The following is a 25,809-nucleotide window of genomic DNA, read 5'->3' as shown; positions in this document are numbered from 1 at the left end:
CTGCAAACGTAATGTTGACAAAGAAGTGCATCAAGCACAAAGAACAGTGATGCATACATATAAAACACAGCATCACTAAATTATTAACTTTTTCCCAATCTGGAAAAACTGTTGAAGTGACATTTTTTGTTGTTGTTGCTGCAGCAGGCTTGGGCACTGGTGTGTGAAAGTGCAGCAACGACAGGGTTAATCCGACCCATATGGTGTACCAGGAGGTTGGGTCCTGCTAACAGGAGAGGAAAGGCTGGGTGGGGGGCAGAGCAGACGGGAGAGGACAGCGGGACACACGCTAGCAACACCTGCACCTGGTGGAGAAGTCTCTCCCACTCCCACGGACTGATCTCACACGGAGATGCCGAAAGTTTGAGTGCCAAGGATTTATTTATTTTTTTAATGTGGACCAAGTCTCTTTTTCTCTCCTGTGGATTTTTTTTTTTTTTGCTAAAAAACAAAACGGATTATTTCCCACTCTTGTAAGGCATTACTGTGGAGACATATTTTTTTTCCAATGTGATTCCGTGACTCTTCGCAACTTTTTATAATCCAAGGTAAGACTTTTGGTTTAACTTTTAACCGGCGTTTGGTTACTTTATACCGGAGCTTGTGTGCGTTTCTTGGGAGGATGAGTGAAGTGAAGCCGGGCTCCTATTTGTGGTTGTGGAGTTCACAGGTACAAAACGACTGCACCCGAAGCTAGTCCTCTAATTATTTGATTTGACTCGAAACCTCAGTATATTATTACAAGAGACAGTCCAAATATGTCCTGTAGTTAACGCCCAGCTGTTAAAAGTAGATAAAATACAGCCTTACCATGGAGGCCCGTATAGCAAGCAGCTTGTGCTATTTAAACATCCATTCCTCGTTTTTAGCTATGCTACATTTCTAGATTAGCTTAAATTTTCCTCGTCTGAGTAGCTAATACTGGTCTAAAATGTGTCATGATAAGTAAAAGGGGTGCCGTTTTTTGAGCCACATTTTATTTATAGATGTTTTTTTTGTTGTTGTAGTTCCTGGTGGCTCTTTGAAATGGTGATTATTTTAAAGTGACAAATACTTTTTGATGTCACATCACTGGTGGATTTTTTGTTAACGTTTCACTGAGGATGGATACATACTATAGATAGATAGTTACAACGTTTAGTACCTCTTGCAAGTCTAAAAATATATAACACAGTCCCAAATTATCAGAATGACAAGCTCCTGTATCATAAAGGTAAATTGATGTCCTTTTTTTCCCCCCAACCATCGTTTCAATTCCTTTCGATCAAGCGTGTCCAAATCCCAGCCTAGCAGCCATTTTTCCCCCCGGACATTTGTTGTACAGTTCTCGCTTCTGAAAACATGTGAATCGTAAGTATACGAAACCTGATTACGACCTGTTAAATATAGTTTTTAACATTAGAGCTCTCCAGACATGAAATAGCACCCCTATAGTCACCTTTCTTACCCAATATATTATATATAATTTAAGAAAACATGCCATTTAAGACATAAATAAGACAGATGTTTTTGCCTCTCTCGCTCTACTGACCCCCCCACCCCCCCAACAAAACAAAACAAACATCAAATAACGGCAAATAAAATTTAATAGTACAGGGAAGTTGTAGCTTACATCTTTCCTGACACAGAGCAAATCTGTTTAGCATGTAAGGGCATTTAGATCAACGATATTATCTGCCCCAATGGCTAGACGGGACACAAAAAAAAACAAACAAACAAAAAACATAAATAAGACTCATGGATGTATATGTTGTAATAATTGACGTATTTACCAGAGTTAAGTTTTAGCTGGAATACGGTAAAAAATATAGCAGCCTGTGTTATTATTATGGTGATTATTAACGCCATTATTATTGTGCCTGTTGCGAGGCAACTCAAACCTGCAATAAAAGCCTGTTGTTTGTCGATCAGCATTTTTGCAACATTACTGATACCTAGTGGCCAGTATAGAATAATACATTTCAACAATGTTTTTGAATGCCTAATAATTATATTTTACTTCATTTAGCCTTTTGTAAATGCTTGTTTTAGGCAAAAACTATGTACAATTTGCTTACATATGGATTATTTTTTAACTTATTGGCCAATTAATGTATTTTTGACAAAACGTGAGAGTGAGCCTCCGCATTTGTAACCGCAAAGTGACAACTTTGTATTTATTTTTGTATTCTATTCAGTAGCTGCTTGTTTAGGGACATGTGCTTACTTTTTATTTAAATCACACTGTTTTGTTTTTTTTTTATTATGATGGGCTGCCATAATTTGGCCTTGCCAGCGAGGCTCACTGGAGGACTGAGACTGAGGAGCAAGCGTCGGTTTTGAACAGAGAGAGGCTCGCCGGAGGGCAGTAAGGCAGTTATACCAAGCACGAAGAAAAATAAAAACAAAATAATTGTTGATTTTACCTTTTTTGATATCAGTTTAATTGATCAGCATACCTTGACATTTAATACCTTGTATTGGTTTTAGTGTGTTTAATCATCATTTAAACAGCAATTTCTTCTCGTCAAACTTCTCCCAAAAGACATGTACGCCATGCCTCGAGAGGCCTTCGTCACATGGATGTCATGAGAGTGAGAGACGCCCGTGGGATGGCTTATAGGCCGAGCGAGCAGGGGAGACAATTTAATGGACTCAGCTTTTAGTATTCATAATTTATACGGGATACTCTCCAGCAAAGTGCAGATGCATAATGAATGCTTGAGTTAAGGTCTTGGTTTCAACACCCCTCCAAGTGTCAGAATTGGTTGGTGCGAGGGGGGGGGGGGGGGGGGTACCTGTTTCTTTGAAGTGTCACCTATCTCACTCATCAACCTCGGCCAGTCCGCTGGCTGTCATGAATGACAACCGCCAGAGAGGCAAAGAGAATAGCTGATGGGTGTCTTATTTGAAGTTTGGTGTTTATGTTGCAGAATAAAGTATGCAAGGTTGAAGACTGCAGACTTTTTTTTTTTTCCCCCATGCGTGTGTGCATGTAGATACAACTCTACAACCTAAATACACACTACATTTACTGTTTAAATAAATAATAGGGCTGTCATGTTTTCCAGAAGAGGTGTGAAGATTTGGACTACAGCGTACGTCTTGCGTTATTGGACAGCCGCAGGCCAAACTTCTGATCAGAGGCTTCAAAGAGAGAGTGTGTGTCTTATTCTGTCTCTTTATTCCTCATGGGGCACACTATAATAATCAGTCTTTTTTTTTTTGTCCAGATTTAGATCTGTGCTGGCTACCTGCATGACTGTTACCATGGCAACATCTGGAGCCCAACTCCTCCTGTTGGCCTTATGTGTTTACAGAGGCACGGGCCTGCAGCAGTCAGCGCCACGGGTTCGCCTCTCCTTCAAAGGTGAGCTGAAACTCTTTTTTTTCTTGTAAAGTCACACATGCACGGGCGGGCCTGCGCGCGTCAGGCTTCGCTTCCTCTTTATTCATACAGTATGTAAAGAACGCTTTTCCTGTCACATGTCAAAAGGGCACACCGCTGGAAACAAAAGGTGGATATTACGTGTGTTTTGTTACTGGCAGGGCGCCCTTCATGAAAAGTTTACCCTCCACGCCCCTTAAAGCGTCGTGCGCCGCAGACACTCGCCGTTTTGATGTCTGACATCATGACAACTGAGGGAAATTGAACTTTTAACTGTCGCCTCAAGGTGGAGGCGGATTGCGCTTTTAATGTGAGTTTTTTTGTAGCATTTGGGATTTTCCCAACAATCTACATCCTGTCCTCGTGAATTCCAAAGACATTTTGCCCACAACAGAGTCAAACTTTGATATTCTATATTAGTGGTTCATTCATTAATAATTGTCTAAGTTGTTTGTTTCCAGTATCTAACTAAGTTCAAGCTTAAGGAGGTGGAAGTGACAAAGGTTAAAGAAAGCAATATCAAACTGTTTGTTTATTCAAGTACTGCACACAGCTCAGAACAGCAGTATTACATCGATACAGTAGAGTATATTATGGCTGTCTATGTGAACGGGATATCCATGTTTTTTAAAAACTGTTTTTGCCTTGCACTTGAAGAAAATTATGGTACTATTATGGTACAGAAACATGCAGGCTATTTTTTAATCAAAAAATACAATGCTTTAGTTTTAGTTACAAATGTTCTAGTTACAAATATGCTTTAGTTTTTTTGTGTAATGAATGCAGGCGTCATGGCCGACGAGTGGTTAGCGCGCAGGCCACACAACTAGGAGTTCAATTCCACCCTCGGCCATCTCTGTGTGGAGTTTGCATGTTCTCCCCGGGCATGCGTGGGTTTTTTTCCGGGTTCTCCGGTTTCCTCCCACATTCCAAAAACATGCTAGGTTAATTGGCGACTCCAAATTGTCCATAGGTATGAATGTGAGTGTGAATGGTTGTTTGTCTATACTATGTGCCCTGTGATTGGCTGGCAACCAGTCCAGGGTGTACACCGCCTCTTGCCCGAAGACAGCTGGGATAGGCTCCAGCAGTCCTGCCACCCTCGTGAGGATAAGCGGTACAAAATGAATGAATGAATAATGAATGCAGAGGAGCTGTGATTGGCTGACGACCAGTCCAAGGTGTACCCCGCCTCTCCCCCAAAGACAGATGGGATAGGCTCCAGCATACCCGCGACCCTCGTGAGGATAAGCACTCTTACGCTTCTTCAGTTACGTAGATATCTTGACGTATTGTGTCCTATATATATATTGTATGGTTATTATAATATTGTATTGTGATTTAGTTTGGTACTTCGGAGCAAACGCCCTGTGTTCGAATCTCCACAAGTAAGCATCATTGGTATTCATCAGGAAGGTCATGTCATCCGGAATATAAAGTGCTTAAGCCAAAACCAGTAAACGGGTCAAAAGAGCCACCGTGTCGACTCCGAAATCAGGAAAAAGCCGAAAGAAACAAACAAATTGTGATTTACTCTGCAATACCCAAACCATGAAGTATCCGGACTGGTCTAGTTTAATTGGAGAGTCAAAATGTATGTGGGTGTAAATTATTATTTATCAATATACTGTATGCACTGTGATTGACGAGTGACCAGTCCAGGCAGTACACTAAGTTTTAGTAGGTCCCGAAGAGGATAAGCTGTAAAAAAAAAAAAAAAAAGAATGAATGCATGAATGACTAAGCCAGTGCACCATCCACATGATTTTGAGGCATTTTTTAGAGAATTACAGGACCTCACAAAAGTGAGTACACCACTCATATTTCACTGCACTGCACAAATGGTACTTTGATACAATGTAAAGTAGTCAGTGTGCAGCTTGTATAAGTGTCAACAAAATATCCAAATTGCGCTCAAAGTGTTATATTTTGTCCGGCTACCGCTTTAATTCTAATGGCTAAGTACATCCTCTGGAATGCTCTTCCACACCTCCTCCATCACAACATAATGGAGCAGGTGGATGTTGTAGACCAGGGGTCTCAAACTCAATTTACCTGGGGGCCACTGGAGCTAGGGTCTGGGCAAGGCTGGGCCGCATCAGGTTTTCCAAAAAAAACCAAACGCATTTATTAAAAACAGAAAAATACACAAACTTTTTCAGTGCTTTGGTTCCGATTTTCTACAATAAAAGCTCTGATAAAACATTCCACTGTTCTCAAATATCTTAATTTTTATTTTTCTGCACTAAATAAGATGAAAAATAAATAAACAAATCAAGAATAAAGAAAATCAATCAATCAGTAATAAATAAACATAATAATAATAAAACGGCAAATAATAAAAACTTAAGAAACCACATATAGTTGGTGGGTAGACAAATTATTTTTTTCAGATTAAAATGAACAAAGCATTATTAGAGCCCTGTAGACATGACAAAACACGACTATAGTCACATTTATACTCTTTTTATTTACAACATATTGCGCAACTGCAGGGTCTTGAGGCACATGCTAACTCGCAAACTAGAGAGCTAGCGACCTAAACGGTAGCCTTTAAGTTATTTCCTTTAAACTTAAATAGCCAAAAACTTACCACTTCCACACGGATAGGGAGGATAACTATTAACAGTTATTTAACCTTTAACATGAACATTAATCATTCATTCATTCATTTTCTACCGCTTTTCCTCACGAGGGTCGCGGGGGTGCTGGAGCCTATCCCAGCTGTCTTCGGGCGTAAGGCGGGGTACACCCTAGACTGGTCGCCAGCCAATCACAGGGCACATATAGACAAACAACCATTCACACTCACATTCATACCTATGGACAATTTGGAGTCGCCAATTAGCCTAGCATGTTTTTGGAATGTGGGAGGAAACCGGAGTACCCGGAGAAAACCCACGCATGCACGGGGAGAACATGCAAACTCCACACAGAGATGCCCGAGGGTGGGATTGCACTCTGGTCTCCTAGCTGTGAGGTCTGCGCGCTAACCCCTAGACCACCGTGCCGCCTGAACATTAATCAAACGTAATAATTTTTTTCTGTGTACATGATACCATACAGCGTCCATATCAAACTTGCGCGGGCCGCACTAACATTAAACTTTCATATCAAGGCGGGGGCCTCAAACTAGTGTCCTGCGGGCCACACTTGGCCCGCGGGCCACGTGTTTGAAACCACTGTTGTAGACCATGCGTTCCTCCACAGATGCCCAATAAAGTTTAGTGTACATCACCTTTACTCTCAACTTCTTTAGCAAGGCAGTGGTTATCTGGGAGGTGGGTGTGCGGTGGGTCCTTATCCGGTTGGAATACTGCCCTGCATCCCAGTTTCCGAAGAGAGAGCATCATGCTGTGCTTCAGTATGTCACAGTTCATACTGGCATTCATGATTCCTTCAATGAGCTGTAGCTGTGCAGTGTTGGCAGAACTCCATACCATGACACGCCCACCACCATCGTCCCACCACCTTATTAGAACGCCTCACACATACTTGACACCATCTGAACCAAATACGTTTATTTTGGTGTCATCAGACCACAGTACATGGCTCCAGTAATCCATGTTCTTCATCTGCTTATCATCAGTTTACCGGCTTTCTTGTACATCATTTTTATAAGAGACTACTTTCTGGTACAACAAGCCATGCAGACCAGAGTGTGGCTTACAGTCTGAGCACTGACAGGTTGACCCCTCACTTCTACAAACTCTGCAGCAATGCTGCATCATACACAAGCCTTGGCTATAACGCTAAGCACGTGCACTCAGCTTCTTTGGACGACACTGACAGGGTCTGTTCTGAGGAGAACCCGTCTTGTCAAATCACTAGACAGTCTTGGCTGCTGTGCTGAAGCTCAGTTTCAAGGTATTGGCATCTTCTATCTCCTTACAGGCCAGCACATCTTTATGTTGAGCAAATAGTCTTTGTTTCATATGCCTTGTTCCACTGACCAGTGTGAGAGCCATAACAAATTCGACACACCTCTTCCCCATTCACACCTGATGCCTTGTAGCACTATGGAGTCACATGACCCCACGGAGGGAAAAACAGCAAATCAAGCCCAACTTTATTTACATACAATATACAATAATTTAATATAATATTCATTCAGGCCACTCCAAATTGTCCATAGGTATGAATGTGAGTGTGAATGGTTGTTTGTCTATATGTGCCCTGTGATTGGCTGGCGACCAGTCCAGGATGTACCCCGCCTCTCGCCAATATTGTTTCCACTTTTAAACGTAAAATACCAGAGGGTTAGTTTATAGTTTATATCGGAGGAATCACTAAATTCCGCAGATCGCAGTAAACCCGCGACCCTCGTGAGGAAAAAGCGGTAGAAAATGAATGAATGAATATATTTTAATGTCTTATTTCCACTGATGAGCAGTCCGGTGGGCCCTGCGCATTTACACGCGATGAGAGGCGTTCATTTGATTGGTTAAGATTACATGCTCGCAAACCTTGTGAGGATAAGTGTTAGAAAATGAATGAATAATTGAACGAGAAATGCATTGCTGTAGCTTTTGGGTTTGGTTTTATACTGCAGGTCTTCGCTTTTTGGAGCCTATCCCAGCTGTCTTGGGAGAGGCGGGGTACACCCTGGACTGGTAGCCAGCCAATCACAGGGCACATATAGACAAACAACCTATAATATAATATATAGAATATAATTTAATGTGGTTTACTAAATTTTATTTTCAGTGGTTTTGACTTATTTTGATTAGACAGTAAATTTATACTGGTTACCATTCCAAGCTGCACACTGACTAATTTACATTGTGTCTAAATGTCACTTTTGTGACGGACGATACGATGACTGTGTGTTCCACTGTGTACACAACTGGGATTTATGGCATTCTTCAGCATTAAACACATTTTTGTCTCAAGTTGGAATAGTGACTAAGTGCTTTTGAGCTGTAAAAGAGCCCTCAAAGGCTGGGATTAGTGAGATATTTGGTTTGGTATGTTTGACAATTGGCAGCTGAATTCCGATTATTTTATGGGAATGAAAAACGACCGTTTGCAGGCTTGTCAGCAAGAGTTGTTGTTATGACCTCTAAGGCTAATTCCTTCCGAGTAAACTGCTTATATGTACACGCCCGTTAATATGTTTTCAGTAGAACATGCAGAAATCCTCAAGTTGGCTCTTGTGCTTCTCCGCACAGGAAGTCCCGAGCGTACAAGAGCTCATAACACACACTCGGACACGTCCACAACAGCTGAGAGGTGTTCACTTCTTACATTGTTGGTTCGGTGGCCACACTCCCCAACCGCAGTGACCCTTCCCCCTAATACCAAACAAAAAAAGGAGAAAAGTTGGATTTAGTCCAAATGTTTTCTGCGACTCCAAGGATTTATTGTTCATTGTTTGCGACAGCGAGTCTCTTTGTTCCCGGAGGCGCCTGTGGAGGAGGTTTCAGGCCGGGCAAGGGCCCATGTGACTCCTTTGAGCCAGCATGAGTGACACTGTGAGATTGTGGAGCCCCCCAGGATCTGGTATTGTTCCTTCTCTTGTGTCTGTTATGCAGACTTGAAAGGGAGACCCGGTGGGTAGAATTAGTCGGCGTTGCTAGAGAGCAAAACATGCTGTGTAATGGCAGTCGGGAGACATGAAACCATCATGAGTGCCTCGGCGACAATATGTTGTAACCTGAGAGATAATAGTGACCCAGTTGTAGTGTCATACTTGAATTGGGTGTCCTTCCTAGTGTTTCCCTATCAGTGGCAGAATGTTGTCTGGGGGGGTGGGGGGGGGGGTTCTCTGGATGTTTACTGCATGATGGCAGTACATTGTTGGCTATTTTTGGAAGGCGTGTATAGGGCTGTGGTGTTTCCACACTTAGGCCATTCAATGAATCCACGCTAGTCCGGCCCAGCTCAGTCATCCGGTGTTTACCTCACAGAACCGGACCTCGTCCCGCCTCAAAGACTGCATCCCCTGTCACCCGGAGATCCGATTGCACTGCTTATTTTAGTTGCACCTTGACTACATCCTGTTTAACACTGACCCCCCCCCCCCCCCCCCCCCCCCCCCCCCCACACACACACACACACAGAAAGGAGGATGGCAGTCACTTTGATGTAAATAAAGCCTGTGTGCCCTCCACAGTCCCTGTAAGCCAGCTCATGAGGATCATTTGTTGCCATTTGTCGTGATACAAGCCCGGGTCCTGATATGGTGGGAAAATTTGTGTGACTGTGGATGTTACTTTGATGAGTGGAAATAAAATGCATCCAGTGACACAGTGCGTTTCACGAGAACAGAAAAAAAAATGATGAAAACATTTTCCAAGAGCGTGTCTTTATAGGTTCCGCTCGCCTGAACACAATCCCGATCTTAACAATTAGCTGCACTGACCGTGTTTCTTAAGGGAACTGTTTTTTTTTTTTTTTTTTTTTTTGCTTAACTCCACTGGGAGGGTGGTGCCTTTAGCCCAATCACACAGTCAGTACATATGAATTATTCACTTCCTAAAAGCAAATATGTTTCTTAAAACACTCCGAGTGGAGTTATATTTAAGCACTTGCATGCATTTTCTAGAAAGGAGGTGAGAATGATGTTGTAAATTCATCCAAGCCAGTAATGAAACATGTTTGTGGCATTAAATCGAGCAACATTAGTGTGGTTGGTGGCGGGGACTCATTCATTCATTCATTTTCTACCGCTTTTTCCTCACGAGGGTCACGGGGGTTGCTGGAGCCTATCCCAGCTGTCTTCGGGCGAGAGGCGGGGTACACCCTGGACTGGTCTCCAGTCAATCACAGGGCACATATAGACAAACAACCATTCACACTCACATTCATACCTATGGACAATTTGGAGTCGGCAATTAACCTAGCATGTTTTTGGAATGTGGGAAGAAACCGGAGTACCCGGAGAAAACCCATGCATGCAAACTCCACACAGAGATGGCCAAGGGTGGAATTGAACCCTGGTCTCCTAGCTGTGAGGTCTGCACGCTAACCACTCGACTATGTGATTGACTATCGTGGGGACTATACTCATAAAATTGGGTTTTCAGGTCTGGAAGTGTCGTGCTTCATGCTTGATTGATGCTTTTGCCAGCAACTCATTCAGTAGTTTGTACAAATAAATAGATTAATAGTATTTTTAACATAAAAAAAATTAAAAATGGATCTTAGTATACAGTATGAAAACGTTTGGCCACCCTTGGTAATTTCCAAGGTTTTCCTTTATAAATCACTGCTTGTTGGGATCAGGAATTATCCCAAAAAGAAAGTATAGCTTGAAGTGGTAGTTGGAAGACTTACTACTTGTGTTTGCATTAGCATCGGTACTAATGTTATTCTTCAGAGTCATGTCCACTGCTTGTACTAACGTTGTTGCACACTAAAATGATCAATGTTTATCTCAAGACATTCATTAACTCGACTCGAACCTCCGACCATGCCTTTGTTTACCACTGGAAGTTACAACTGTAGTAGGAATTTTTTGAATATTTCCTGAAACTAAAGTAGTATAACTAACAGCAATACTTCTTTTACAGAACTGATGGACACTCGGGCGGCACGGCCTTTCAGTTTCTCCTTTAACACCAGTGACTACAGAATCCTCCTGATGGATCAGGACCAGGGGCGCCTCTACCTGGGCAGCAGGGAGTACCTGGTGGCTCTGGATATGCACAATGTCAACAAAGAGCCTCTAATTGTATGTAATAACACAGTCTGCTTTCTTAAATGACTATTTGGCACATATTAAGATGCAGGCCTTAGGTTAATAATGTATAAAGATATAAAATTAAGTGTCAAACTGAATTAAACTAACAATTTCTTACCTTTTTAAGCATTTAAAATCTTCCAAAAAACACATAGTCATCATCAGGTGCAAAACACATTCCTTTTAAAGTTGTTTTTGTTCCATATAATTCTCTTACCTTTAACATACTCTATGATTACAAACATCACAGAAACATTTTTAAGAAGGATTTCCCCCTTGAGTGACCTTGAGGGATCTGACATAGATTATAGCAGTTTTGCCAAAGTATAAACCAAAGTAAAATCAAATCAAGACGAAAAAGAAATGAACATTTTAGTGAGTAATGCAAAGAAAAAGAAACCAGATGTTGGAATGAAAAACATATTGTCCTTTTTTTTCCCTTCTCACATGAATCACAAAAACCTTCACATTCATCTGGTGGACCTAAAACTAAACTTGCCCATTGTGCTTACACATTGTGGCTTACTATCCATGTCATTTACATTTACATTGGGGTTTGAGCCTTATTGATTTTAAATGATCATGCTTTGGGTTTGATTGTCATTGCCAACCATTGTTCATGTTATGATAATGTCATATGTCGTATATCTACTGTAAAAACTGCATTATACCTACTGGATGGATGGATGGATGGATGGATGGATGGATGGATAGATGGATGGATGGATGGATGGATGGATAGATGGATAGACTTTCTTTATTGTCATTGCACAATATCACAGCAGTGAAATTGCCAATGAAATGTTGTTGCCTGGCTCCCGCATAATAATAACTAATAATAATAATAATAATAATGTGGAGAATAAATAGATGACATCAAATATGAACAACAATGTACAGCGTAAACAGTAATTTGTAAAAAATAATTTAAATAATTTAAATAATTTATAAAATAATAAAAAAATATATAAAAATAAAAAATAAAAAATAAAAAATAAAAAATAAAAAATAAAAAATTTAAAATTTAAAATTTAAAATTTAAAATTTAAAATTTAAAATTTAAAATTTAAAATTTAAAATTTAAAATTTAAAATTTAAAATTAAGTTTCCACAACGTTGGAATTATATAATTGTACTAAACATCTTGTACGTCTTCCTGCACACCCTCTAATAAGTCATTTTTGGTGTCTTTGAAAAAAAACCCAACAGATCCATTGGCCTGCATCTGCGAAGCGAAAGGGAGAATGCCAGATGACAGGAAAAGGAAGACAGGTGGGATCATTTATTGACATTCTTTTAAAATGGAGGGGACGCTTCTTTCAGCGTTTGAACGACATGCTCTTTGTCCAGGGTGAATGTGCCAACTTTGTGCGTCTGATCGAGCCGTGGAACCGCACCCACCTCTACACCTGCGGAACGGGGGCTTACCAGCCCATCTGTACATTCATCAACAGGGGCTGGAGGGCAGAGGTGAACACATTTACAGTGTCCCCAAGAGGGATTCACGGATAAAATTCCCTGAGCAGCAGACCTGGAAACATAGCCCTGCTAAATATTTCAGAAGTATAAACTGGGACACTGATTTGTTTATGATTTTCCTCTGCTCCCTTGTGACGTTAAAGTGATCTATTTTTATGCATACTCTCCATTGTCTAATGCGTATCTGCAGGACTACCTGTTTCGACTGGTCCCGGGGTATGTGGACTCCGGAAAGGGAAAATGTTCCTATGATCCCAAACAGGAGAATGTTGGAGTTCTTATTGGTAAGATGATTCAAAGAAAGACCAACAGGAACAAAATGTGATGTTTAAAGTTTTGGAGTTCACTAGAGTTTCTTGATGCGTTCCACTGTAGGCGGTAACCTGTATGCGGGGGTCCATATTGACTTCATGAGCACAGATGCGGCTCTCTTTAGGACCATGGGCGGGAGAAGCGTCATCAGGACTGAGCAGTATGATTCCAGGTGGTTGAACGGTGAGTAATGGTGGGCGTGCGCAGGTAAAAGTTGTCCGTTACAGATTCCGGTGCCTGACTGGCAACTGTTTTTCTGTCCTCTAGAACCGGTGTTTGTTCAGATCCAGCAGATCCCTGACAGCGCGGAGAGGAACGATGACAAGCTTTACTTCTTTTTCCGCGAGAAAAGTTTAGACTCCAGCGGGGGTGCGAGCCCCAACGTCTTAGCCAGGGTGGGGAGAGTGTGTCTGGTGCGTACAAATATGCTCATTATCTTGTCATGTGTAATGCTACATCGGACACACTGAACCGCAACCTCATTTCCTTTGTGTCCAGAATGATGAAGGAGGCCAGAAATCCCTAGTGAACCGCTGGACAACATTCCTTAAAGCTCGTCTTATCTGCTCTGTTATAGGAGAAGATGGAGTGGAAACACGATTCGATGAACTACGTGAGGCCTCCGTGATAAAAGTGTGATTGCATGTGAACAGTGTTATTGATTAGGGTGCCTTTTGTCTCGCAGGTGATGTATTTATTCAGCCGACGCAAGATGAACGGAACCCGATGGTGTTCGCTCTCTTCACTACAGCAGGGTGAGCGGTCTCATCATTTTTATTTTTTTTTTTACATTTACATTTCAGCGACTAAGAGCCTCCCCTTACTTTTTATTTTACTCTTTGTTCCCAAGTTCTGTGTTCAAGGGCTCAGCGGTCTGCGTCTACTCCATGGCCGACATTCGCAACGTCTTTAACGGACCCTTCGCCCACAAACACGGCCATAACTACCAATGGACAGTGTACAACGGCAAAATTCCTTATCCGCGGCCAGGAACAGTGCGTCCCAACCACAGTGTCCCCTTTTAAAATACTCCATGACAAAAGACACAAATAAACCTCTTTTTTTTTTCCAGTGTCCAGGAGGAACCTTCACACCTGGTATCCGTTCCTCCAAGAACTTCTCAGATGAGGCGGTCAATTTTATCAGGGCTCATCCCCTCATGTTCCACCCCGTATATCCCATCCACCGCCGCCCCCTGGTGGTGAGGACGGGCGTGGACTACCGCTACACTGCTCTGGTGGTGGATCAGGTGGATGCGGTGGATGGACGCTACCAGGTGCTCTTCTTGGGGACAGGTGAGGGAGTAAGATATTTGCCTGCTGGGAACGCGATTCACAATTTAAATAAATAATATGACTACAATTCATCTGCTTAGTTGAACTTTTGCCATAAAAAAAAACTATTTTAAGATAAGTTCAATAAGAAGTTACTTAGTTAAGAGTTGGACTGGGCACATTCATACCTATGGACAATTCGGAGTCGCCAATTAACCTAGCATGTTTTTGGAATGTGGAACATATGTAACATATGTAACATATGTTGACAATATTTTCATCCACTTGCGCTTTGGAATGCATAACTGAAATCTAGTTGATGTCAGGTGGGATACATTATGGCTGTCTCCAACAATACATTCATTCATTCATTCATTCATTTTCTACCGCTTTTTCCTCACGAGGGTCGCGGGGGGTGCTGGAGCCTATCCCAGCTGTCTTCGGGCGAGAGGCGGGGTACACCCTAGACTGGTCGCCAGCCAATCACAGGACTTTTATTTTATTTTACTTTACTTTACTTTACTTTACTTTACTTTACTTTACTTTACTTTACTTTACTTTACTTTACTTTACTTTACTTTACTTTACTTTACTTTACTTTACTTTACTTTACTTTACTTTACTTTACTTTACTTTACTTTACTTTACTTTACTTTACTTTACTTTACTTTACTTTACTTTACTTTACTTTACTTTACTTTACTTTACTTTGGAATTTAAGATAAGATATGCCTTTAGTCGTCCCTCAGCTGTCTTCGGGCGAGAGGCGGGGTACACCCTGGACTGGTCGCCAGCCAATCATAGGGCACATATAGACAAACAACCATTCACACTCACATTCATACCTATGGACAATTCGGAGTCGCCAATTAACCTAGCATGTTTTTGGAATGTGGGAGTACCGGGAGAAAACCCACGCACACCTCAAATGCAGCAACTGTCTTCATTTCATTTATCCTAATTGTATTTTATCTCTCATCAGATCGAGGCACCATCCAGAAAGTCATAGTTTTACCCAAAGACCCAACAAGTATGGAGGAGCTCACACTGGAAGAAGTTGAGGTTTTCCGGGTAGGTTAACCTCTAAGTCCTGAGAGTAAGTAAACTTTAGAGATGTAGTCTTACTGAACTATATCTTTTCAATCATTTGCAGAGCAGGGCTCCTGTCAAAACTATGAAGATCTCTTCTAAAAGAGTAAGCAAGCGTCTAAACCGGTTCACATGTCAGTGCTTATTAGTACAGAGGCTGAACTCAGAAATGTTTTTCTTCTGTCTTGCAGCAACAGCTGTACGTGTCATCAGATGCAGGGTTGACTCAGGTGTCGCTGCACCGCTGTGGCGTGTACGGCAGAGCCTGTTCCGACTGCTGCCTGGCTCGAGACCCTTACTGTGCGTGGGATGGGGAGAGCTGCTCGGCCTTCACTCCTTCCACCAAGAGGTCAGTGTATTTGCCGTCGCTCTGCGGTGACATCAAGTCAAGAATGTGTTTGGAATTCCCATCTTTGTTCCAGGAGGAGCAGAAGACAGGACGTGAAGCACGGCGATCCTTTGAGGCAGTGCCGAGGCTTTAATGCCAAAGGTTTGTCTTTTAATTAAAATGTAAAATGTTAAATTCACCTTTTAGTTATTTTGGTTTTTGATACTGATTTGTTACAGTGGAGAAACGTTTGAGAGAAATCGTGCAGTTTGGGGTGAAAGGCAGCAGTACCTTTTTGGAGTGTCAGCCTCGCTCTCCTCAGGCCACGGTCAAGTGGCTCTTCCAGAGGGATGGGAAAAGGAAAGTGGTAAGAAACATCAGTGTGACACGTTTATTTTGTGTGGAGAATGATTTAAACCTGGTAATGGGAATGGTTTTATTTCATTTGAACATGCATCAGATTACAATTGAATGCATCACATAATCAGTTCACAGTTCCACATGTCCAAAAGCAGTAGAAAGAAGCAAAGCTCATTAAATCCTACCCCTTCATCTGGTACTTTTACAATCAGTAACCGTTGCATTTGTTCACTTCCTGCTTTCCTAATATAGTTTAAGTTTTTTTAAATAGGAAGTTTTAAGTCAAAATTTGATTTTTTTGCAGTGTTCATTTCACTGATGACTGCCTTGAATGAACACTTATACAAGAAGCATTTTGTTTGAAAGTATGTATAAACGCATTTTGCAAAATACTGCTATTGCGACAGAGGAATAGTACTGTCTTGTAGTAAAAAAGGACAAGAACGACAATTATGTCAAAGTTTGCATTTGTTCACTTCCTGCTTTCCTAATATAATTTAAGGTTTTTTTTAATGTATTTTATTAATTTTTATACATTTTTATAAATTGTTATAATTTTTATAAATTGTTATAAATTTTTAGAAAGTTTTATATTTTTTATAAATTTCATTAATTGTATTAATTGTATTATTTTTTTTTTTTTTGTCACGTACCAAAGAACAAGGTGATATGACCATACAATGACATAATGGGTACCATAGTGCGTGTCAATATAGTGATATATATAGCACATCATGACTGGTTCAAGACTCTTCATCCTTGTATTTAGCAAACATCAACTGCTTGTATTGTTTCTTGAATTGGCTCATCTCAAACTTCTACCTTAAAGATACAGTATGTGAAGATGTAACTTATATCCACGTCACACTAGCAGCAGAAAGAGCCAGAATGCCTTGGTCATGAAAATTCTTGGTTTCTGATTGTATTTGAAAAAAAAAAAACCTATAGCCAGCTGATACTGAAACGTCACTATGAAACATCACGTTATTCCTTATATACATATACACCTTATATACATCACATTCACATCACCGCCAAGGGAAGTTAACTCCAACAGCGGCCCTCCAGCGTGGACAGCACAGAGGTGCTGAAAAGTCCACTATAGCGTCGCTCACCACTACCACACTAATTTACATCACAGCATACCAGCAAGAAAAAAAAAAGGCGCCACCGGCATACACAGTTACAGCAGGGGTGGGCAAACTACGGCCCGGGGGCCACATATGGCCCACCAAGCATTTGAATCTGGCCTGCCAGTATTTCAACTTTTAACATACAAACTGGCAACATGACTTGCAAGTGGGATGTCTTATTTCGTTAAAAAACAACAACAAAACTGTCAAATTAAATGACATAGTTTGATGTGGTGTGATGTTTAAAGCGCTCCTGAGAACATACAGCTGATAGTATAACACTTTTACAGATAAAATTTGACAATTAATTCAAGGAAAATTATGAGCATAAAATTGTGTGTGTGTGTGTTAATGATCTGTTAAAGTATGTTCCGGCCCTCCGGACAATTTTGTTAAAATATTTGCCCACCCCTGCAGTACTGAGGTGCTGAACCCCGTTTTCCGACGGCATTCAAATCCCGTCCCGAGTGTGGTGCGAATTTGAAAACTTTTTCATTCTGGCTAGTTGCTTGATTTGAACTTAGTTTTTTTTTTGTTGTGATAATATCTTATCTTTTGTGTGTGTTTATGGAAACCGGGTGTTACCTTTTTGTTATTAGAGGTGTCTGAATTTTACACATGACTGTACCTTCTCATTCTTGCTGTTTTGATCTTTAGCTCAACCGTGAAGGAGACGTTCTAAAGACCAACCATGGCATCCTTCTGAAGTCTCTCAATGAATCGGACGCCGGTCTGTACCACTGCCTCGCTACAGAGAACAACTTCAAGCACACGGTGGCCCGCGTGGCTCTGCGCATCCTGGATCGAGACATTGTCTTGGCGCTTAGCGCTCGAGACGACGAAGAAGAAGATCACAAACCTCGCATCGTGCGACCTTACCCTCGGTCCTCCCTGAGCTCCACACCGTTCCCACCTGAGATTAAACTGATTAACCAGTACTGTCAGTCTTACTGGGAGCAGTTCAGTCCACAACAACAACAACAGCGCAAACGTACCAACCGTCGGCACACGGAAGGCCAGGAACAAGGCCCAGGTTAGGGGACACGGAACCTGTTTGGACTTGATTGGTGTTGTTCGTGCATGTTTGTGCATCTCCTTCATTCATTTGACAGGTGATGCTGTCATGCGGTTTTAAGTATCAGATCGGTGGTTTTGTCACGACAGTCGAGCGGGATACATATTGTGGATATTGCACACCACGCCTGAGCGTATTCCAATTGTTCCAGTTTTGTCAAGCTTTCAAGTAGACGTCATATTCACAGTTACAGTCATACATTTTTTTTTTAATCTTATAGGAAAGAAAATCAAAAATCTTATCATCAGTGATCGGGGAATCAATGTTGAATTGGCTACAATTGCCAGTGGATTTAAATACTTATTTGCCTCATAAATTAACTCCAATATATTATTATATAAACACACATTTCAGGCATCCGTACACTTTTTTCACATAACTGCATGACTACTATGGAATATAATAACAGTCTGCACCATTGTTCCCGATTCAGACAACACTGTAACCTGGTGCTGCTAGCGAGTGTTTTTTTTTTAATAACCTGTATGCGACAAGAAGGCAGCAACACAAAAAACCAAAAGTGTGGTACTTTTGGGGATATTGAAACAAATGTAATATATTGATTGTGAATATAATATATACAGTCAGTGGATTGTTCTATTGTATGAGGATATAATGATAAGTGTAAATGTTGCATGCTTCTGTATGTCGTCTGTTGCTATTCTACAGCCTTGCTGTGTGATGATGTTTGTAAGGTGTAAAATATTCATATTTTACTGTTCAGCTAAGTCAACTGGACTTTTGCTCCTCCTGTCCTGTCCTACAGTGGCACCCCCACCCAGCCCCCCATCCAATCTCCATCCCCCACGCCCTATTATGTGAGTGGTGAGACATACAGTGATCTTTCAGTTATGCACTTTGACAGTGGTGATGGGAAATTTGGGATGTTTGCACAGATGTATCACTAAGTTAAAGGTTTTTTTTAATGTACAGTGTATTGTTATAAAAATTGGAATGACGTTGACTCAGTTGACGCTCTTTACTTGGATTTCTTGGTGGATTTTTCCGAGAGACAACTCACCCCATTGAAAGTAACTTCTTTATGCCATTATGCTGTTACATCTTACAACAAACATGTTTGAAAAAATATACAGCCACTATGTTTACATGCAGTTAATATTCCGGTTTCTGAAACATTCGGTATGTTTGACCAAACAGTGTTATTTCTAATTATATCGGGATATCCCGCTCAAAACAACGACGCACGGACAGCGTCTTCACGCGCAGAGAACGTCATTTCCGCAATGCGCGTCATTTCCGCTTCTTCTTCCGGTATCCAAAAACAAAAAACACCAGCAAGGCGTATAATGAACAACAAGGGACATTTCACCACATCAATGACATGGTGAGTTTTCTTCTCGCTGTAGCCGCCATGTTTTCAAATACATTACTTCCTGTTAAATACCCAAGATGCCTTTCGAAGGGAGCATGCGCAGAACAAAAACAATATTTTGACCTAATGACCTAATATTCAGGTTAGAAAAGGAGTAACGCTTTTTAAAAACCGCAATATGAGCATATTTGTGTTTTTCAAAAGGGATACTGGTGTTTAACCGAGTTATTGCTAATATTCCGATTATGATAAGTGTAATTTGACTGCATGTAAACATAGCCGGTGTAAACATCTTTGAATTGACCTGCATTAGCCGCTCCGAACACATCTGTATGCAAATGAATACATTTTAAACATCTGTCTTGATTAAGGGTGAAACTCCACAAAAACAACAACTTTAATCAGTCAGTCATCCCATTCGTCGTCATCATCTTCATCATCAGCACCCTCATCTTCACTTTCACCTTCAGGACAACACAGATAAACAAGTGTTAGCTCCACACTTTCCTTTCATAATGCCTCCATGATTGATATAAATGTTGTGTTTTTACCAGAGGAATGAATGACTTTACTGCGCTTCTGCATGACCATCATGAGAGCGCCGACAATGCCTTCGCCTTGCTCTGCTGGTGGGGGCGGAGTTAGATCTTGACACTCTGTCACCTGCGGGCACAGACAATGTTAGACACACCCGCATAACTGAATGTGGGAAATTTTTCAAATGTGCTACATTGTTTGAATGTGGAGTATCTGAAGTATAAAAAGAAGAAAATGAATTACATTACGGAGCTTCTTCCCCAGTCGAATCTGATCAAGAAGAGCACCTCTGCTGTCTGCTTTGTTCAAAGATGGAGTGGCAGGTGGTGGGTGACCGAAGGGGGGAGGAGGTGTGTGGGAGTCCACAGACAGTTGAGCAGGTGGTGGTGGAGGAGGTGGAGGTGGAGGTGCAGGGTCTCCTCGGCTGGGTGGAGTGGGGGCGGCTGGAGGTGGGAAACCTGTAGGACGCTGATGGGGTGGTGATGGGACATGAGGGGGCTTTGAAGATGGCAGCGAAGGGATGTGAGAGGGTGAAGAGTGAGCTGGCGGAAGAGGTGGCGGGCAGCCTTGGTTTGATGCTGGCGGGGGTGGGACAGCTGCCCGCATCGCTCGCTGTGGCTGGCCCGGAAGGGGAGGCAGAGGTCCAGAACGCCCTCGTGGAGGTGGAGGTGTTGGGGCTGAGCCACCTGAACCTGGCACAGGAGGCAGAGGCCCCTGTCTGCTGGGTGGAGGGGGTGGAGGCCCAGCGACTGCAATGGAGGAACATGACATGTATTAAAGCGCACAAAGATGCAATGACAAGAAGAGGTTAGATATTCAAATCTGACCTCCTTTTTTTGCCTCTCTTTTGACTGCCTCCATGCCCCCAGAGCGCTCTATGATGTTATAGACTAGCTGGGAGGTCTGCTCATCCCTCATCTCGGCCTCTCCGATGCCAGCTTGCGACAGAAGGTTCCATAGGTCTGGGTCAAGATTGTTGGGGTCAAATCCAACATGGCTTACATGCCTGAGTAAAAGAAAGATACAGATCACGCATATCTTACATGTAACATTCATTCATTTTCTACCACTTTTTCCTCACAAGGGTCGCGGGGGTGCTGGAGCCTATCCCAGCTGTCTTCGGGCGAGAGGCGGGGTACACCCTGGACTGGTGGCCAGCCAATCACAGGACACATATAGACAAACAACCATTCACACTCACATTCATACCTATGGACAATTGTGTGCGAGGCATTATTGGAAGTGCACATTGGGCTCCATTTTTGTAGTCTTACACCGCGGCAACGGTTTGTGGATAGCTCACTTTGCAATTTTCGTGAGCGGCACAGCGCGGTGCACCCACACCTCTGTCCCTCCCACCGGTGCAACTGGCAAAGAGAGAAGGCGTGAGAGCCGAGTGTAATCTTAACCAATCAAATGAACGGCTCTCATTGCGTGTAAATGAGCAGGGCCCACCGGACTGCTCATCAGTGGAAATAAGACATTAAAATATATTCATTCATTTTCTACCGCTTTTTCCTCACGAGGGTCGCGTTGGTGCTGGAGCCTATCCCAGCTGTCTTCGGGCGAGAAGCGTAGTACACCCTGGACTGGTCGCCAGTCACTCAAAGGGCACATATATATAGACAAACAACCATTCACACTCACATTCATACCTATGGACAATTTGGAGTCGCCAATTAACCTAGCATGTTTTTGGAATGTGGGAGGAAACCGGAGTACCCGGAGAAAACCCACGCATGCACGAGGGTGGAATTGAACCCTGGTCTCCTAGCTGTGAGGTCTGCGCGCTAACCACTCGACCGCCGTGCCGCCCTCCAACAATATATTTCATGTTAAAGATTCTTACTTAAATCCACTGGGGGCTCCGATGTCGGCTTTAGAGAGTTTAGGGGCCTTTTTCTTGTTCTTCTTCTCCTTCTTCACTTTGCTGCTCCGATGTGAGGAAACTGAGTGCATTAAGCGGGAATGTGGAGACTGGCTATCAGGACTTGGGACATCCCCCGTGGCTTTAAGAAAGGAACCAGGACTCCCAGATGCTGCTTTTGGAGGAAAATAGAGTCAGTTGTTTACTAGATACTGTACATCATCTGTGTAATAATTATGCAGATGTAATGAGGACTTTTTTTTGGACAGTGGACAGTGCTATTTAGCTGAATCAGGCCTGTGAGTTCAGTTCAAAAAGTGGAATCAACTTGCATTTTTTTTGTAGCAGATTCCTAAAAACACATCGCTCTTGTCTGTCTTATAGAGGAAACCATCATTGTTGCAGGTGATGCTTCAAAACTGCATAGTACTTGTGTCATGTAGACTCTATATGACCTACCCACCTCCATAAAATTGCTCAAACATGCATACTTTTTCGGGTAATAATATGCCAATTACCGTATTTTCCGGACTATAAGTCACACTTTTTTTCATAGGTTGGCTGTTCCTGCGACTTGTACTCCAGAGCGACTTATAAATGAAAAAAATGTTAATGTTACATAAACACTGTACACCTTTTCTGTTTATGTTTATTTTTTGTGTAGCTGAGTAAGCATTGTGTTGCATTTTTGGCCTTGTGCGACTTATACTCCAGTGCGACTTATATATGTTTTTTTCTACCTAATTGTGCATTTTTGGCCTTGTGCGACTTATACTCCAGTGCGACTTATGTATGTTTTTTTCTACCTAATTATGCATTTTTGGCCTTGTGCGACTTATACTCCGGAGCGACTTATATTCCAGAAAATATGGTATTTAGTCCCAATCCACTCTTGCACAATTTATACAGGCACTGAATCAGAAAATATACCTTTAATGAAACAATAATGCTCAGTTTTGAGGTTAAGCCAAGAGCATAAAAAATACCAGCTTCTGTGATAGTCAATGTTTATGAATTTACCTTGCCGGTTGTTTCTTTGGTTGATTTTCTCTACCACAGCATTTCTAAAGGCTTCTGCTTCATGCTGCTGTGAGAAGTTCAGTCCAACTTGACAGTCCTGCATATAGTATATACTGTATGTCAGGAATATCATATCCTAAAGTACTCTCAAATAGTCACTACAGTCTAACATCTTATAAACATTTGAGAAGCACAGCAAAAATATTAATATGAAGTCAATTTAAAGGGTCACTCACATGATTTATCAATGTTGCTATACAGTTTATTTACATTTGTTATTCACAGCAAAGCATTATTTCTGTAAGTGGAATCCGCGAGCCTAAGCTGAGAAAAAAAACGCCTCTCACGGTCGACTTTGTTTGGTATATTTTTCATCAAAATAGTAGACATTCCAAAATGATGTGTTGCTGCTGGATGTTTACAGTATCCGAGTGATACCTTACATTTGTTTTCCTTTCAAAAATGATAATGGTAATGTTTTTATTTCATTTGAACATGCATCAGATTACAATTGAATGCATCACATAATCAGTTCCCAGTTCCACATGTCCAAAAGGAGTAGGAAGAAGCAAAGCTTATTAAATCCTACCCCTCCATCTGGTACTTGTACAATCAGTAACGGTTGCATTTGTTCACTTCCTGCTTTCCTAATAGAAGTTTTTTTTAAATTCATTTAATAATTTTTTATAAATTTTTATAAAATTTTATAAATTTTTATAATTTTTTATAAATTTTTGTAATTTTTTATACTTTTTTTTATAAATTGTTATACATTTTTATGAATTTAATTAATTGTATTATTGTATTTGTTCACTTCCTGCTTTCCTAATATAGTTTTTTTTTTAAATAGGAAGTTTTAAGTAAAAAATTGATTTTTTTTGCAGTGTTCATTTCACTGATGACTGCCTTGAATGAACACATGAAGCATTTTGTTTGAAAGTATGTATAAACGCATTTTGCAAAAGACTGCTATTGCGACAGAGGAATAGTACTGTCTTGTAGTAAAAAAGGACAAGAACGACCATTATGTTAAAGTTTCCATCGAGCAGATTAAGTCATGTCTTGTTTACATATTTTATTCTAAACACTATAGCCACCATGTTGTAAGACTTATGTCCGTGTTCTACAAATTCTCCATTTCATCTCCAGTGTTTGTCTCCTCAAGTATTTGCTATAATCACCGTGAACGTCAAAGTTGATAAATCATGCCTTTTAAATGTGAATGGAAAAAATTCAAATAAAGTCTCGCTTACGTCAGCAGCAAAGGTGTGAAAGTACAACTGCGGTGCGGAATAAACAATTTGGTTGTAGAGCTCTTGTTCCCACACCTGCCTGCCAGCCTGTACAATGTAATGCACCATTAGACATATTGTGTATTTTTCAGCGAGAAGAAGTGTGTGTTGTGTTACCTTCAAATCGTACATGCGAATGAAGTATGAACGCTGAGGGTTGTCTTTAATGAAACACACCACCCCTGTGTGCTGCAAGCTCCACGTCGATGGATTGTGAGGCGGTGCCTTGAACAATTGTGCCACCGCGGTAGCCATAGACTGTGTACACACATACACACACATATACACAACACACATGCATCTGTGCGTATATTTAACACTTTGTTTTAATGCACTTTCAGTTCTCTTAACACTGACACAAGCTGAGATAAACCGAGACAAAGTGTCTAATTCTGCCACCACAGGGGAAGAAAGGCTTCAGCCACCATTTCCTGTTAAAACGACTCCTTTTTTGATGACAGTTCAGCTTCAGTAAAAAAAAAAAAAAAAAAGATGTAAAAGCATGAACATTTTCCTGGATCGACTTGATGAACAAGCTATAAGTTAAACAGTCTTTTTGTACTTTGACACTGAGATTAACAGTGGAAAAAAAAACAATCAAACAAGAACTTATACAAGAGCGCCGTAATGTTCAAGTCGACAACTTACAGCACACCTTCTGCCCAGCAGACCCTCCAAGGCCTCGCTTTCCTGGAGGCTCAGCAGGGAGCTCCATACGCTCTCCGTTTTGCTTTTAGACCCTCGGCTCATGGTGCGCCTTGAAGGTCGGTTGATGTAAGCCGTCTTCTCAGCACAGCCGCATTCAAGGAAGTTGAACCTCTTCTCTGTTACATTCACACGTCAACTCAGAGCAGGAAACTCATTACCACACTTCTCTAAACCCCCCCACCTCCTTCTTTCTTTAATTTTCCTTTAGATTAGGGGTCTCAAACTCAATTTACCTGGGGGCCACTGGAGCTGGAGCTAGGGTCTGGGCAAGGTTGGGCCGCATCAGGTTTTCAAAAAAAAAAAAAAAACGCATTTATTAAAAACATAAAAATATACAAACTTTTTCAGTGCTTTGGTTCCGATTTTCTACAATAAAAGCTCTGATAAAACATTCCACTGTTCTCAAATATCTTATTTTTTTTCTGTACAAAATAAGATGAAAAATAAATAAACAAATCAAGAATAAAGAAAATCAATCAATCAGTAATAAATAAATATAATAATAATAATAAAACGGCAAATAATAAAAACTTAAGAAACCACATATAGTTGGTGAGTAGACAAATTATTTTTTTCAGATTAAAATGAACAAAGCATTATTAGAGCCCTGTAGACATGACAAAACACGACTATAGTCACATTTATACTCTTTTTATTTACAACATATTGCGCAACTGCAGGGTCTTGAGACACATGCTAACTCGCAAACTAGAGCGCTAGCGACCTAAACGGTAGCCTTCAAGTTATTTCCTTTAAACTTAAATAGCCAAAAACTTACCACTTCCACACGGATAGGGAGGATAACTATTAACAGTTATTTAACCTTTAACATGAACATTAATCAAACGTAATAATTTTTTTCTGGGTACATGATACCATACAGCATCCATATCAAACTTGCGCGGGCCGCACTTAACATTAAACTTTCATATCAAGGCGGGGGCCTCAAAC

At 41.2% G+C, this 25,809-nt stretch overlaps 2 protein-coding genes across 4 annotated transcripts; one reads left to right on the top strand and one right to left on the bottom strand.

Annotated features, from left to right (window-relative positions):
* The first annotated feature begins 236 nt into the window (after positions 1-236).
* LOC131104160 (semaphorin-3F-like) lies at positions 237-19,065 on the top strand. Its single transcript, XM_058051039.1, has 19 exons — positions 237-548; positions 3,051-3,139; positions 3,213-3,349; positions 10,882-11,042; positions 12,261-12,323; positions 12,402-12,521; positions 12,721-12,814; positions 12,906-13,025; positions 13,110-13,255; positions 13,341-13,455; positions 13,528-13,597; positions 13,693-13,837; positions 13,915-14,137; positions 15,099-15,187; positions 15,270-15,311; positions 15,397-15,554; positions 15,628-15,695; positions 15,773-15,900; positions 17,684-19,065. The coding sequence occupies exons 3-19, from the start codon at positions 3,238-3,240 to the stop codon at positions 18,062-18,064; spliced, it is 2,235 nt and encodes a 744-aa protein (XP_057907022.1). The 5' UTR covers positions 237-548; positions 3,051-3,139; positions 3,213-3,237; the 3' UTR covers positions 18,065-19,065.
* Positions 18,659-24,941, bottom strand: wasb (WASP actin nucleation promoting factor b). 3 transcript variants are annotated; one of them, XM_058051040.1, is made up of 9 exons: positions 24,799-24,941; positions 24,268-24,408; positions 24,112-24,198; positions 22,859-22,955; positions 21,821-22,013; positions 20,799-20,977; positions 20,215-20,720; positions 19,986-20,097; positions 18,659-19,898 (listed from the first exon to the last, which is right to left on the bottom strand). In XM_058051040.1, the coding sequence occupies exons 1-9, from the start codon at positions 24,898-24,900 to the stop codon at positions 19,840-19,842; spliced, it is 1,476 nt and encodes a 491-aa protein (XP_057907023.1). In that variant the 5' UTR covers positions 24,901-24,941; the 3' UTR covers positions 18,659-19,839. The 3 variants fall into 3 exon arrangements, with proteins under 3 accessions (XP_057907023.1, XP_057907024.1, XP_057907025.1); XM_058051041.1 differs by having other exon boundaries at positions 21,821-22,010; XM_058051042.1 differs by having other exon boundaries at positions 24,806-24,907.
* Positions 24,942-25,809: the final 868 nt, after the last annotated feature.

Source organism: Doryrhamphus excisus, chromosome 16 (genome assembly GCF_030265055.1).
Source record: "Doryrhamphus excisus isolate RoL2022-K1 chromosome 16, RoL_Dexc_1.0, whole genome shotgun sequence".
Taxonomy (NCBI): domain Eukaryota; kingdom Metazoa; phylum Chordata; class Actinopteri; order Syngnathiformes; family Syngnathidae; genus Doryrhamphus; species Doryrhamphus excisus.
This window is presented reverse-complemented; position numbering and strand designations above follow the sequence as displayed.

Coding starts and splice junctions, on each gene's coding strand:
- LOC131104160 (XM_058051039.1), top strand. CDS start 3,238: ATGACTGTTACCATGGCAACATCTGGAGCCCAACTCCTCCTGTTGGCC. Junction 13,256..13,340: donor GGGTGGGGAGAGTGTGTCTG/GTGCGTACAAAT, acceptor CTTTGTGTCCAG/AATGATGAAGGAGGCCAGAA. Junction 13,456..13,527: donor AACACGATTCGATGAACTAC/GTGAGGCCTCCG, acceptor TTTGTCTCGCAG/GTGATGTATTTATTCAGCCG.
- wasb (XM_058051040.1), bottom strand. CDS start 24,900: ATGAGCCGAGGGTCTAAAAGCAAAACGGAGAGCGTATGGAGCTCCCTG. Junction 22,956..24,111: donor TTCACACCTTTGCTGCTGAC/GTAAGCGAGACT, acceptor TACTATATGCAG/GACTGTCAAGTTGGACTGAA. Junction 20,721..20,798: donor AAGAGAGGCAAAAAAAGGAG/GTCAGATTTGAA, acceptor CCTCCATTGCAG/TCGCTGGGCCTCCACCCCCT.